Source organism: Hemitrygon akajei, unplaced genomic scaffold (genome assembly GCF_048418815.1).
Source record: "Hemitrygon akajei unplaced genomic scaffold, sHemAka1.3 Scf000063, whole genome shotgun sequence".
In the NCBI taxonomy this organism is placed as follows: Eukaryota; Metazoa; Chordata; class Chondrichthyes; order Myliobatiformes; family Dasyatidae; genus Hemitrygon; species Hemitrygon akajei.
In genome coordinates, this window is record NW_027331949.1 from 201,014 (window position 1) to 216,034 (window position 15,021).

Sequence of the window (15,021 nt, forward strand, 5' to 3'; positions counted from 1 at the left end):
CTATACTCCTCCTCCTGTCCATTCCTGACACACCCCACTATGGCCGTGTCATCAGCGAACTTCTGCACATGGCAGGACTCTGAGTTATATTGGAAGTCTTCCACTGTTCCTCAACTGTCCCACCATGTAGCCAGTGTTCCCAGTCTACACTAGCCAAATCCTCCCTCATCCCATTGTAGTCTCCAATATTTAGGCATAATACACTGGCTTTACATCAGACTATTACACCCTCCATTTCTGTGAGAACTCAGTCATACTGTGAGCAGCCTCTCCAAGAGGTTCCCTAACTACAAGATCACTAACTTTACTTGTCTCATTGCACAGGACCAGATCTAAGGTAGCACGTTCCATTGTAGGTTCAGTATAATGCTCATCAAGAAAGCTGTTCTATGATGTCTTCCTCAAGTCTGCCTCAACCAATTTGATTCACCCAATCTGTGTGCAAGTTAGTGCACCATGATAGCTGCTGTTCACTTCTTACATGCCTCGAATATTTCTCTGTTTAATTGTCTGTGCCACTCTAGTATTACTACTTGGTGGCTGAAAGATAACTCCCATGTGATATTTTCCCTTTACTATTCCTAATGTCTCCAGATGGATTGAACTGTCTGCTCCTTAGATCTTATATTATCTCTCACTATCGCCCTCATCTGATCTTTAATTGAGAATGCTACCCACCTCCCTTACCTTCCTGCCTCTCCTTCTGTATTACACGTTGGGCTTTGTATATTTAATTCTTAATCCTTTCCACCCTGGAAATGAGTCTCTGTCATGGACACTAAATCTTACCACTTTGTACTGATTTGTGCCACAGGTACACTGATCTTGTTTCCAATACTACAGGCATGCAGATAAAGAGCCCTTATACTCATTGTGTTTTTAAAATCTTATCATCTTTTAATGTTTTGCATGACTTCCTTCACTCCACTCTTTATCTTTTGCTTTTTCCTTATCTTTATTCACACTTTTCCTTTTTACTTTATCCATACTTCTCCAATCTGTTGAACCCACACCCTCCCATACTATTTAGTTTAAAGCCCTATCCACAGCTATGAGTTATGAGATTCACTAGGATCCAGGTGGAGCCCGTTCGATTGGTAAAGCTCCCTACATTGCCATGACTGGTGCCAATTTCCCATGAATTCAAATCCACTTCTCCCACACCAATCCTTGAGCCATGTATTTAACTCTCTGATCTTCTTGGTCATATGCTCAGGTAGTAATCCAGAGATTAGACCATCAGACCATAAGATATAGGAGCAGAAGTAGGCCATTTGGCCTATGAAGTCTGCTCCGTCATTCAATCATGGGCTGATTCAATTCTTTCAGTCATCCCCATTCCCCTGATTACCACTTTTTTGGTTCTGCTTTCTAATTTGTTCCCTAGCATCTCAAATACCCTCAGCAGAACCTGTTTCCTTGTTCTGCCTGTATCATTGGTACCCACATGGACCATGACTACCAGATCTTTCCACTCCCACTGCAAATTCCTCTGCAGGTCAGATAAGACATCCAGAATCTGGGCCCCAGGCAGGCAACACAGCCTTTGGGGTGCTCTGTCCTTGTGATAGAGAACTCTGTCTATTCCCTGGACTATACTACCCACAATTACCACCACATTTCTCTATTCTGCCCCTCTCTTGAATGGCTTCTTGAACTACGGTGCCACAGATAGGAGCCTGTAAGGAATTCAGAAGTCTCCCCGTTTCCTCTGGACGATCTAGTTTCCTCCCACAATCCAAAGACATACCAGCTGGTAGGTTAATTGGTGATTGTAAATTAAACTGTGATTGGATAAACATTAGGTTCAGAGTGTCTGGGTCAGAAGGGCCTACTCCAGGCTGTGTCTCAATAAAATCAATCAATAAACCTGACGTCATTGTTATTGATTTCTCCAAATTCTGGTAGTTTGTGCTCCCTTGCACTTCTCTCTTTTTCTATTCCCATTTTTGCTCCCATCTTTGCCCTTCTCCTCTACTCAACTGGTCCCACTCCTCCATCTGCAGGTCAACTGTTTGAGTGATCCTGCGGAAAGTTTGAAGTTAATAGCATCTCCTTCTACTGTAGGCCACGAACTTATCAATCACCCCTGCTGTGGACACTTTCTGGAGGTCCAAAATCCATATGCTCCACGACGGCTGGACTAAGTGCATAAATGTAGGAGGGAACTATGTTGAAAAATAAATGTGCTAGGTTTTCTAAAATTGACTCCTTCTACCTTAGGCCACAAACTTATCAATCACCCCTCAATCACTGGTCAGTTTCTTGTATCATCCCACTCGCTCACTTAAACATCTTTCACTCGCCTGGCTTCAACTGTGACCTACCAGCTTGTACTCTCCCTACCTTCTTATTCTGGCTCTTGTGCACTTACCTTCCAGTCCTGATGAAGTGTCTTGGCCCAAAACATCAACTCTTTATTCTCCTCCACAGATGTTTGCTGACGTGCCAAGTTCCTCCAACATTTTGTCTGTGTTGCTTTGGATTTCTAGCATTTACAGAAATCTCCTGTCCTTCTGAATAATTGTCCCTGTTGTGTTGCTTAAGGTCTGACAATCTCTCATGTCTCTGTTACTTTGTCCCAGGGCTGGAGACATCCACAGTGGAACAGTCCAAAGGATATTCTACTGGAGAACAGACTCAGAAAATGTCCTCTGTCCCAGCAGGAGACATATCCACAGGTACCAAAACTCTGCCTGTGTTTATTCAGTCTCTCCCACTCTGTTGGGTTGAACCTCCCATAGACCAGTTCACCTACAGTACATTGTGGGCAGGGTGTGAATAATGTTAGGGTTGCAGAGAGTATGGTGGGAGGAATGAACAGAGCAGGGTAGAGTGACTGAAAGTGCACAAGAAAGTGATGGAGCTGTGGGAGGAGAATGGTCACAGATAAGAAGGGAGGATTGACTGCGAGGACATACATGGTGACTGATGAGGCATCAAAGTGGGATTGGAGTAATTGAAGCAACACACACAAAATGCTGGTGGAACACAGCAGGTCAGGCAGCATCTATAGGGAGAAGCGCTGTCGACGTTTCGGGCTGACGAAGGGTCTCGGCCCGAAACGTCGACAGCACTTCTCCCTATTGATGCTGCCTGACCTGCTGCGTTCCACCAGCATTTTGTGTGTGCTGCTTGAATTTCCAGCATCTGCAGATTTCCTCGTGTTTGGAGTAATTGAATATGTGAACAGAATGAACTTTGTGAAAACACACGGGAGAGAGCTGGAGTGAAGTGGAATGCTGGAGCTGGAGTAATGTAACGAGTGAAGAGAGAGTGATGACTGTAAGGAGAGTTGGGCAGAGAGATCAGTGAGAGTGATGCTTCTACTGGAGAGAAGGAAGGAGAGACTGACAATAGAGTGATGCGGACAGTGAATGCTGAGAGAGGGAGATGCAAGGAGAGGGATTTGAGAGACAAGGGTGGAGGTACTAAAGAGCAAAGTGTGTGTATTTCAGAGGACAGATTTCAGAAGGACAAGCCTCCTAAGCCCTGCCATTGAGTTTCTTCCTGATCCAGTGTAAAACTTATTTACTACTTTACCCTTCCTTTGTATACCTTATTACAGATGTCCTGTCGGACACAACTTGGGAACCACAGGGATTGGCAACTGGAGAGCCCGGTCTGGTTTATTTCAGCACCCAAGGAGGATCTTTGACCTCAGATACAGATTCCTTCTTGGACAGAACTCGGAAACCCCAGGGATCAGTGTCAGGAGAGCTTAGTCCAGGTGTCACCACTACCGCAAGAGGGTCTGCGAGCTCAGGTACAGATACACAGTCTACACCACTCGGGAAGCCCTTGAAACAGTGATGGGAGAGCTTGTCCTGGTTTGTCCACTACCACAGGAGAGTCTGTAAGCTCAAGTACAGATTCCCAGTCAGACTCCACTCAGGAACCCCAGGGAACAGCAAATGAGAGCCTGGTCCAGGTTTGACTGTCACTACAGCAGGATCTGTGAGCTTAGGATTTTGTGGATGTGGAAGCAATGAATGGAACAAGCTTTCCCTCCTTCAGTGCTCGATATTCATCTGGGCTTTGTCTGAGGGAAGTGTCTGGTTCCAAAAGTTTAGGGAGGGTGAGTCCCTAAACACGAATTAGATGATTTTGTTTTCTTTTCAAATGAACGACCTCTTTGTAAACTTGTTGTTCTGGTGGCTACTCATTGTAACTCTATTCCCATTCCCAGTCTGACATGACTGTCCACAGCCTCCTCCACTGACAGGATGAGACTCCCTCTGGCTGGAGGAGCAACACTGCGGAGAAAATAAGAACATATGAAATAGGAGCAGGAGCTGTCCATCTGGCCCATCGAGCCTGTTCTGCCATTCATTAAGACCATTGCTGATCCCCACCTACCTGCCTTTTCCCCATAATCCTTAATTTCCCTACTTGGCAAAAAACCATCCGACTTTGTCTTTAATGTGTTTCCTAGGCAGCCTCCACTGCTGCATTCTTAGGGAATTTCACAGATTCACCACACTCTGGGAAAAGCAGTTCCTCCTCATCTTCATTCCACATCTACTGCCCCAAATTTTGAGGATATGTCCCTTAGTTCTCGTCTCATCTACCAGTGGAAATATCGTTCCAGTCTCCATCTTAGCTATCCCTTTCACAACTTTATATGTTTCTACAAGACTTCCTCTCACTCTTCTGAATTTCATCATGTACAGTCACAGTCGACTCAATCTCTCCTCATAGTTTAATCCGCTCATCTCTGGAATCAACCTGGTGAACCTCCTCTGCACCACCTCCAAAGCCAGTATCTCCTTCCTCCAGTAACGTTGGCAGAACTGCACACAGTACCCAGGTGTGGCCTCACCACTACCCTGCACAGTTGCAGCATGACCTCCCTGCTCTGAAATTCATTCCTTCTAGCAATGAAGGTCAACTCTCCATTTGCCTTTTTGATAGCCTGCTGCAACTGCAAACCATCCTTTTGTGATCCATGCACAAGCACTCCCAAGTCCCTCTGTACAGCAGCATGCTGCATTTATATAAAAATCTGCTCTTTCATTTTTCCTTCCAACATGGACATCCATTTGCCAATGTTGTACTCCATCTGACCACCCACTCACTGAACCTGACTCTGTGCAGGCTCACCATATTTTCTGCACAGTTTGCTTTTCTACTCAATTTGGTATCATCAGCAAACTTAGATACACTACAGTCGGTCCCCTCTTGCAGAACGTTAATGTATATCATGAACAGTTGTGGGCCCAGCAACGACCCCTGTAACTCACCACTGATTGCCAACAAGGGCTACACCCATGTATCCCAACTCTCTACTTTCTATTGGTTAACCAATCCTCTATCCATGCTCATATATCACCCCCAACTATATACAACCTTATCTTATGGATAAGTCTATTATGCAGCTCCTTATTGACTGCCTTCTGGAAATCCACGTAAATAACATCCATCTGATTCACTCTATCCCATGCACTTGTTATGTGCTCAAAGAACTCCAGTAAGTTTGTCAAACTGATCCTGCCTTTACTGATTCCGTGCTGCATCTGCCTGACGGATCCATTGCTTTCCAGGTGCTTCGCTATTTCATCTTTAATGATAGCTTCAAGAATTTTCCCAATGACAGATGGTAAACTAATTGTTACCTGCTTTTTGCCTATATCCTTTTATGAATAGTGGCGTGACATTTGCTATATTGCAATCCTCTGGGATCAGGCCAGAGTCCAGAGTATTTTGGTAATTTGTCACCAAAGGCTCCACTATATCTTTTGCCATTTTTTTCAGTACCCTGTGATGCATTCCATCAGGATCATGGGACCTTGTGTTACCCCTAAACTTTTGCCCCTTAACTCTAAATTCATGTCCTCTTGTTAAAATCTCCCTTACTCTCAATGGAAAAAGGATATCCACGTCAACTCTATCTATCCCCATCCTAATTTTAAATACCTCTATCAAGTCCCCCCTCAACCATCTATGCTCCAAAGAATAAAGACCTAATTTGTTCAACCTTTCTCTGTAACTTAGGTTCTGAAACCCAGGTAACATTCTAGTAAATCTCCTCTGTACTCTCTCTAAATTGTTGCCATCTTTCCTAAAATTCGATGACCAGAGCTGTACACAGTACTCCAAATTTGGCCTCACCAATGCCTTGTACAATTTTAACATTGCATCCCAACTCCTATAATCAATGCTCTGATTTAGAAAGGCCAGCATACCAAAAGCTTTCTTCACCACCCTTTCCACATAGGATTCCAGCTTCTGAGAACTATGCACCATTATTCCTAGATCACTCTGTTCTTATATCCTTGAATATTTAATCTCCATTTCTCTCCGCCCTGCAAACATTCTCTGTAGTGTCTACTAACTCATTCCCCTTTGTAGTGATTTGTTCCACAAGTTCACTGACCTTGTTTTAAATGATACGGACTTTCAAATGAAGTGCCCTTACACTCATTGTGCCTTTAAAATCTTATAATCTTCTACTCTTTGGCATGACTTTTCTTCACTCCACTCTTACTTATCTTTTTATTATCTCATTTTTTTCTTTATCTTTATTCACTCTTTTCCTTTTCACTTTATCCATACTTCTCCAATCTGTTGAACCCACCCCCACCTACTATTTAGTTTAAAGGCCGATACAGTGCCCTGGTTATGGGATTTGCTAGGATTGAAGTCGCACCACAGTTCAGGTAGATCCCGTCCCATCGGTACACTCCCTCCTTCCCCAATGCTGGTGCCAATTTCTCATGCAGTCAGACACACTTCTCGCAAACCAATCCTTGAGCCACACATCAAATCTTCTTGACCCTATGCCAATTTGCGCGTGGATCTGGTAGTAATGTAGAGATTACCACCTTTTTGTTTCTGCTTTTTAATTTAGTCCCTACCTGCTCAAATTCCCTCAGCAGAACCTCTTTACTCATTCTGCTTGTGTTGTTGGTACCCACATGGACGACAACAACTGGATATTTCCCCTCCCACTGCAATTTCTCTGTTAAGATGTCTTGAACCCAGTCACCAGTCAGAAACACAGCTTTCAGGATGTGCTCTCCTCGCAACAGAAAACACTGTCTATTCCCTGGACTATACTATCCCCAATTACCACCACATTTCTCTACTCCGCCCTTCTCTTGAATGGCTCTCTGAACTACTGTGCTGCAATTAGGAGCCTGTAAGGAGTTCAAAAATCTGACCGTAACCGCATGGGTTTCCCATGGGCGATGCTGTTTCTTCCTACAATCCAATGACATACCAGTTGGTAGGATAATTGGTGATTGTAAATTAAACTGTGATTAGGCTAGCATTAGGTTTGTGGTGTCTAGGCCACAAGGGCCTACTCTACACTGTGTCAATCAATAAGCCCGCTGTCATTAATATTGATTTCTCCAAATTCTGGTAATTTGTGTCCCTTGCACTTCTCTCTTTTTCTATTCCCATTCTGGCTCCCACCTTCACCCTTCTCCTCTTCTCAACTGGTCCCACTCCTCTATCTCTTTAATCAATGGTGTCTTCTTTGTTTCAATGGATTTCTCCTCCTTCAGACCTTTAGGTTTAATACATAAACTTCCCAGCTTCTCGCATCATCTCACTCGCTCATTCAGACATCTTTTCACTCTCCTGGCTTCACCTGTGAACTGCCAGCTTGTACTCTCCCCACCTTCTTATTCTGCCTCTTGTGTACCTAACTTCCAGTCCTGCTGAAGTGATTTGGCCCAGAACATTAACTCTTTATTCCCCTCCACAGATGCTGCCTGAGCTGCCGAGATCCTCCAGCATTTTGACTGTGTTGTTCTGGATTTCCAGCATTTACAGAATCTCCAGTCTTTCTGAATAATTGTCCCTTTTCTGTTGCTTAAGGTCTGACAGTCTCTCATTTCTCTGTTGCTTTGTCCCAGGCCGGGAGAGTTCCACAGTGGAACAGTCTGAAGAATATTCTACTGGAGAACAGACCCAAAAAATGTCCTCTGTCCCAGCAGGAGACAGATCCACAGGTACCAAGACTCATGTCTCTCTGTGTTCATTCAGTCTCTCTCAGTCTGTGTGGTTGAACCTCCCATGGACCAGTTCACCTACTGGATGTACAGTGCATTGTGGGCAGGTGTGTGAATGATGTTAGGTTCAGAGAGAGTGGGGTGGGAGAAATGTGCAGAGAGGGGTGGAGTGACTGAGAGTGACACAGGAGAGAGTAATGGAGGTGAGGACGGAGAACGGTCACAGCGAAGAAGGGAGGATTGGCTGTGCGGACAGACGTGGTGACTGATGAGGCATCAAAGTGGGATTGGAGTAATTCAGTATGTGGATAGAATGAACTTTGTGAAAACACACGGGAGAGAGCTGGAGTGAAGTGGAATGCTGGAGTTGGAGTAATGCAACGAGTGAAGAGAGAGTGACGACTGTAGGGAGAGTTGGGCAGAGAGATCAGTGAGAGTGATGCTGCTACTGGAGGGAAGGAAGTAGAGACTGACAATAGAGTGATGCAGACAGTGAATGCTGAGAGGGGGAGATGTGAGGAGAAGGATTTGAGAGACAAGGGTGGAGGTACTAAAGAGGAAATTGTGTGTATTTCAGAGGACAGGTTTGAGAAGGACAAGGCTCCTATGCCCTGCGTTGAGTTTCTTCCTGATCTAATGTAAAACTTATTTACTGGTATATATTTATTTATTTACCGGTGAGCCTTACATCCGTGGTGGGAAAGCTGTTGGAAAAGATTCTTCGAGATAGGATCTATAGGCATTTAGAGAATCATGGTCTGATCAGGGACAGTCAGCATGGCTTTGTGAAGAGAAGATCATTCCTAACAAGTCTGATAGAGTTCTTTGAGGAGGTGACCAGGCATATAGATGAGGGTAGTGCAGTGGATGTGATCTACATGGATTTTAGTAAGGCATTTGACGAGGTTCCACAAGGTAGGCTTATTCAGAAAGTCAGAAGGCATGGGATCCAGGGAGGTTTGGCCAAGTGGATTCAGAATTGGCTTGCCTGCAGAATGCAGAGGGTCGTGGTGGAGGGAGTACATTCAGATTGGAGGGTTGTGACTAGTGGTGTCCCAGAAGGATCTGTTCTGGGACCTCTACTTTTTGTGATTTTTATTAACGACCTGGATGTGGGGGTAGAAGGGTGGGTTGGCAAGTTTGCAGACGACACAAAGGTTGGTGATGTTGTAGATAGTGTAGAGGATTGTTAAAGATTGCAGAAAGACATTGATAGGAAGCAGAAGTGGCCTGAGAAGTGGCAGATGGAGTTCAACCCGGAGAAATGTGAGGTGGTACACTTTGGAAGGACAAACTCCAAGGCAGAGTACAAAGTAAATGGCAGGATACTTGGTAGTGTGGAGGAACAGAGGGATCTGGGGGTATATGTCCACAGATCCCTGAAAGTTGCCTCACTGGTAGATAGGGTAGTTAAGAAAGCGTATGGGGTGTGAGCTTTCGTAAGTCGAGCGATAGAGTTTAAGAGACACGATGTAATGATGCAGCTCTATAAAACTCTAGTTAGGCCACACTTGGAGTACTGTGTCCAGTTCTGGTTGCCTCAGTATAGGAAGGATGTGGAAGCATTGGAAAGGGTACAGAGGAGATTTAACAGGATGCTGCCTGGTTTAGAGAGTATGGATTATGATCAGAGATTAAGGGAGCTAGGGCTTTACTCTTTGGAGAGAAGGAGGATGAGAGGAGACATGATAGAGGTGTACAAGATATTAAGAGGAATAGACAGAATGGACAGCCAGTGCCTCTTCCCCAGGGCACCACTGCTCAGAACAAGAGGACGTGGCTTTAAGGTAAGGGGAGGGAAGTTCAACGGGGATATTAGACAAAGGTTTTTCACTCAGAGAGTGGTTGGTGCGTGGAATGCACTGCCTGAGTCAGTGGTGGAGGCAGATACACTAGTGAAGTTAGGTATATGGAGGAATTTAAGGTGGGGGGTCGTATGCAAGGCAGAGTTTGAGGGTCGGCACACCATTGTGGGCCGAAGGGCCTGTAATGTGCTGTACTGTTCTATGTTCTATGCTCTATGTTCTACTTTACCTTCCTTTGTATACCTTGTTACAGATTCCCTGTCAGACACAATTTGGGAACCCAAGGGATCGGCAAGCAGAGAGCCCAGTCCAGTTTTGTTCACCACCCAAAGAGGATCTATAAGCTCAGATACAGATTCCCTGTCAGACAGCACTCGGAAACCCCTGGGATCAGTGATGGGAGATCTTAGTCCAGGTGTCAACACTACCGCAAGAGGGTCTGCGAGTTCAGGTACAGATATACAGTCTACACCACTCGGGAAGCCCTTGAAACAGTGATGGGAGAGCTTGTCCTGGTTTGTCTACTACCACAGGAGAGTCTGTAAGCTCAAGTACAGATTCCCAGTCAGACTCCACTCGGGAACCCCAGGGAACAGCAAATGAGAGCCTGGTCCAGGTTTGACTGTCACTACAGCAGGATCTGTGAGCTTAGGATTTTGTGGATGTGGAAGCAATGAATGGAACAAGCTTTCCCTCCTTCAGTGCTCAATATTCATCTGGGCTTTGTCTGAGAGAAGTGTCTGGTTCCAAAAGTTTAGGGAGGGTGAGTCCCTAAACACGAATTGGATGAATTTGGTTTCTTTTCAAATGAACGACCTCTTTGTAAACTTGTTGTTCTGGTGGCTACTCATTGTAACTCTATTCCCATTCCCAGTCTGACATGACTGTCCACAGCCTCCTCCACTGACAGGATGAGACTCCCTCTGGTTGGAGGAGCAACAATGCAGAGAAAATAAGAACGTATGAAATAGGAGCAGGAGCTGTCCATCTGGCCCGTCGAGCCTGTTCTGCCATTCATTTAGATCATTGCTGATCTTCACCTACCTGACTTAACCCATAATCCTTATTTCCCCTACATTGCAAAAAACTATCCAGCTTTGTCCTTAATGTGTTTTCTCAGGTAGCCTCTACTTCTGCATTCTTAGGGAATTTCAGTGATTTACCACTCTCTGGGAAACAGAGTTTCTCCTCATCTTCCTCCCACATCTACTTCCCCTGACTCTTGAGGGTAGGTCCCTGAGTTCTCGTCTCATCTACCATTGGAAATATCATTCCAGTCTCCATCTTAGCTATCCCCCCTTTCACAATTTTATATGTTTCTACAAGACTTCCTCTCACTCTTCTGAATTTCATCATGTACAGTCACAGACGACTCAATCTCTCCTCATAGTTTAATCCGCTCATCTGTGGAATCAACCTGGTGAACCTCCTCTGCACCACCTCCAAAGCCAGTATCTCCTTCCTCCAGTAACATTGGCAGAACTGCACACAGTACCCAGGTGTGGCCTCACCACTACCCTGCACAGTTGCAGCATGACCTCCCTGCTCTGAAATTCATTCCTTCCAGCAATGAAGGTCAACTCTCCATTTGCCTTCTTGATAGCCTGCTGCAACTGCAAACCATCCTTTTGTGATCCATGCACAAGCACTCCCAAGCACAAGCATGCTGCATTTATATAAAAATCTGCTCTTTCATTTTTCCTTCCAACATGGACATCCATTTGCCAATGTTGTACTCCATCTGACCACCCACTCACTGAACCTGACTCTGTGCAGGCTCACCATATTTTCTGCACAGTTTGCTTTTCTACTCAATTTGGTGTCATCAGCAAACTTAGATACACTACAGTCGGTCCCCTCTTGCAGAACGTTAATGTATATCATGAACAGTTGTGGGCCCAGCAACGACCCCTGTAACTCACCACTGATTGCCAACAAGGGCTACACCCATGTATCCCAACTCTCTACTTTCTATTGGTTAACCAATCCTCTATCCATGCTCATATATCACCCCCAACTATATACATCCTTATCTTATGGATAAGTCTATTATGCAGCTCCTTATTGACTGCCTTCTGGAAATCCACGTAAATAACATCCATCTGATTCACTCTATCCCATGCACTTGTTATGTGCTCAAAGAACTCCAGTAAGTTTGTCAAACAGATCCTGCCTTTACTGATTCCGTGCTGCATCTGCCTGATGGATCCATTGCTTTCCAGGTGCTTCGTTATTTCATCTTTAATGATAGCTTCAAGAATTTTCCCAATGACAGATGGTAAACTAATTGTTACCTGCTTTTTGCCTATATCCTTTTATGAATAGTGGCGTGACATTTGCTATATTGCAATCCTCCGGGATCAGGCCAGAGTCCAGAGTATTTTGGTAATTTGTCACCAAAGGCTCCACTATATCTTTTGCCATTTTTTTCAGTACCCTGTGATGCATTCCATCAGGATCATGGGACCTTGTGTTACCCCTAAACTTTTGCCCCTTAACTCTAAGTTCATGTCCTCTTGTTAAAATCTCCCTTACTCTCAATGGAAAAAGGATATCCACGTCAACTCTATCTATCCCCATCCTAATTTTAAATACCTCTATCAAGTCCCCCCTCAACCATCTATGCTCCAAAGAATAAAGACCTAATTTGTTCAACCTTTCTCTGTAACTTAGGTTCTGAAACCCAGGTAACATTCTAGTAAATCTCCTCTGTACTCTCTCTAAATTGTTGCCATCTTTCCTAAAATTCGATGACCAGAGCTGTACACAGAACTCCAAATTTGGCCTCACCAATGCCTTGTACAATTTTACCATTGCATCCCAACTCCTATAATCAATGCTCTGATTTAGAAAGGCCAGCATACCAAAAGCTTTCTTCACCACCCTTTCCACATAGGATTCCAGCTTCTGAGAACTATGCACCATTATTCCTAGATCACTCTGTTCTTATATCCTTGAATATTTAATCTCCATTTCTCTCCGCCCTGCAAACATTCTCTGTAGTGTCTACGAACTCATTCCCCTTTGTAGTGATTTGTTCCACAAGTTCACTGACCTTGTTTTAAATGATACGGACTTTCAAATGAAGTGCCCTTACACTCATTGTGCCTTTAAAATCTTATAATCTTCTACTCTTAGGCATGACTTTTCTTCACTCCACTCTTACTTTTCTTTTTATTATCTCATTTTTTTCTTTATCTTTATTCACTCTTTTCCTTTTCACTTTATCCATACTACTCCAATCTGTTGAACCCACCCCCACCTACTATTTAGTTTAAAGGCCGATACAGTGCCCTGGTTATGGGATTTGCTAGGATTGAAGTCGCACCACAGTTCAGGTAGATCCCGTCCCATCGGTACACTCCCTCCTTCCCCAATGCTGGTGCCAATTTCTCATGCAGTCAGACACACTTCTCCCAAACCAATCCTTGAGCCACACATCAAATCTTCTTGACCCTATGCCAATTTGCGCGTGGATCTGGTAGTAATGTAGAGATTACCACCTTTTTGTTTCTGCTTTTTAATTTAGTCCCTACCTGCTCAAATTCCCTCAGCAGAACCTCTTTACTCATTCTGCTTGTGTTGTTGGTACCCACATGGACGACAACAACTGGATATTTCCCCTCCCACTGCAATTTCTCTGCAGGTCAGTTAAGATGTCTTGAACCCAGTCACCAGTCAGAAACACAGCTTTCAGGATGTGCTCTCCTCGCAACAGAAAACACTGTCTATTCCCTGGACTATACTATCCCCAATTACCACCACATTTCTCTACTCCGCCCTTCTCTTGAATGGCTCTCTGAACTACTGTGCTGCAATTAGGAGCCTGTAAGGAGTTCAAAAATCTGCCCGTAACCGCATGGGTTTCCCATGGGCGATGCTGTTTCTTCCTACAATCCAATGACATACCAGTTGGTAGGATAATTGGTGATTGTAAATTAAACTGTGATTAGGCTAGCATTAGGTTTGTGGTGTCTAGGCCACAAGGGCCTACTCTACACTGTGTCAATCAATAAGCCCGCTGTCATTAATATTGATTTCTCCAAATTCTGGTAATTTGTGTCCCTTGCACTTCTCTCTTTTTCTATTCCCATTCTGGCTCCCACCTTCACCCTTCTCCTCTTCTCAACTGGTCCCACTCCTCTATCTCTTTAATCAATGGTGTCTTCTTTGTTTCAATGGATTTCTCCTCCTTCAGACCTTTAGGTTTAATACATAAACTTCCCAGCTTCTCGCATCATCTCACTCGCTCATTCAGACATCTTTTCACTCTCCTGGCTTCACCTGTGAACTGCCAGCTTGTACTCTCCCCACCTTCTTATTCTGCCTCTTGTGTACCTAACTTCCAGTCCTGCTGAAGTGATTTGGCCCAGAACATTAACTCTTTATTCCCCTCCACAGATGCTGCCTGAGCTGCCGAGATCCTCCAGCATTTTGACTGTGTTGTTCTGGATTTCCAGCATTTACAGAATCTCCAGTCTTTCTGAATAATTGTCCCTTTTCTGTTGCTTAAGGTCTGACAGTCTCTCATTTCTCTGTTGCTTTGTCCCAGGCCGGGAGAGTTCCACAGTGGAACAGTCTGAAGAATATTCTACTGGAGGACAGACCCAAAAAATGTCCTCTGTCCCAGCAGGAGATGGATCCACAGGTACCAAGACTCATGTCTCTCTGTGTTCATTCAGTCTCTCTCAGTCTGTGTGGTTGAACCTCCCATGGACCAGTTCACCTACTGGATGTACAGTGCATTGTGGGCAGGTGTGTGAATGATGTTAGGTTCAGAGAGAGTGGGGTGGGAGAAATGTGCAGAGAGGGGTGGAGTGACTGAGAGTGACACAGGAGAGAGTAATGGAGGTGAGGACGGAGAACGGTCACAGCGAAGAAGGGAGGATTGGCTGTGCGGACAGACGTGGTGACTGATGAGGCATCAAAGTGGGATTGGAGTAATTCAGTATGTGGATAGAATGAACTTTGTGAAAACACACGGGAGAGAGCTGGAGTGAAGTGGAATGCTGGAGTTGGAGTAACGCAACGAGTGAAGAGAGAGTGACGACTGTAGGGAGAGTTGGGCAGAGAGATCAGTGAGAGTGATGCTGCTACTGGAGGGAAGGAAGTAGAGACTGACAATAGAGTGATGCAGACAGTGAATGCTGAGAGGGGGAGATGTGAGGAGAAGGATTTGAGAGACAAGGGTGGAGGTACTAAAGAGGAAATTGTGTGTATTTCAGAGGACAGGTTTGAGAAGGACAAGGCTCCTA

At 44.7% G+C, this 15,021-nt stretch overlaps 1 protein-coding gene across 1 annotated transcript in view; it reads left to right on the forward strand.

Moving 5' to 3' along the window:
• The window catches only part of LOC140721878 (uncharacterized), a 139,393-nt gene that overhangs the window by 88,983 nt on the left and 35,389 nt on the right, over positions 1-15,021 (forward strand). Inside the window, exons 23-27 of the mRNA XM_073036704.1 lie at positions 2,586-2,681; positions 3,569-3,766; positions 7,866-7,961; positions 10,020-10,217; positions 14,319-14,414. Of these exons, the coding sequence (XP_072892805.1) occupies positions 2,586-2,681; positions 3,569-3,766; positions 7,866-7,961; positions 10,020-10,217; positions 14,319-14,414 (684 nt within the window). The remainder of the gene's footprint in view (positions 1-2,585; positions 2,682-3,568; positions 3,767-7,865; positions 7,962-10,019; positions 10,218-14,318; positions 14,415-15,021) is intronic.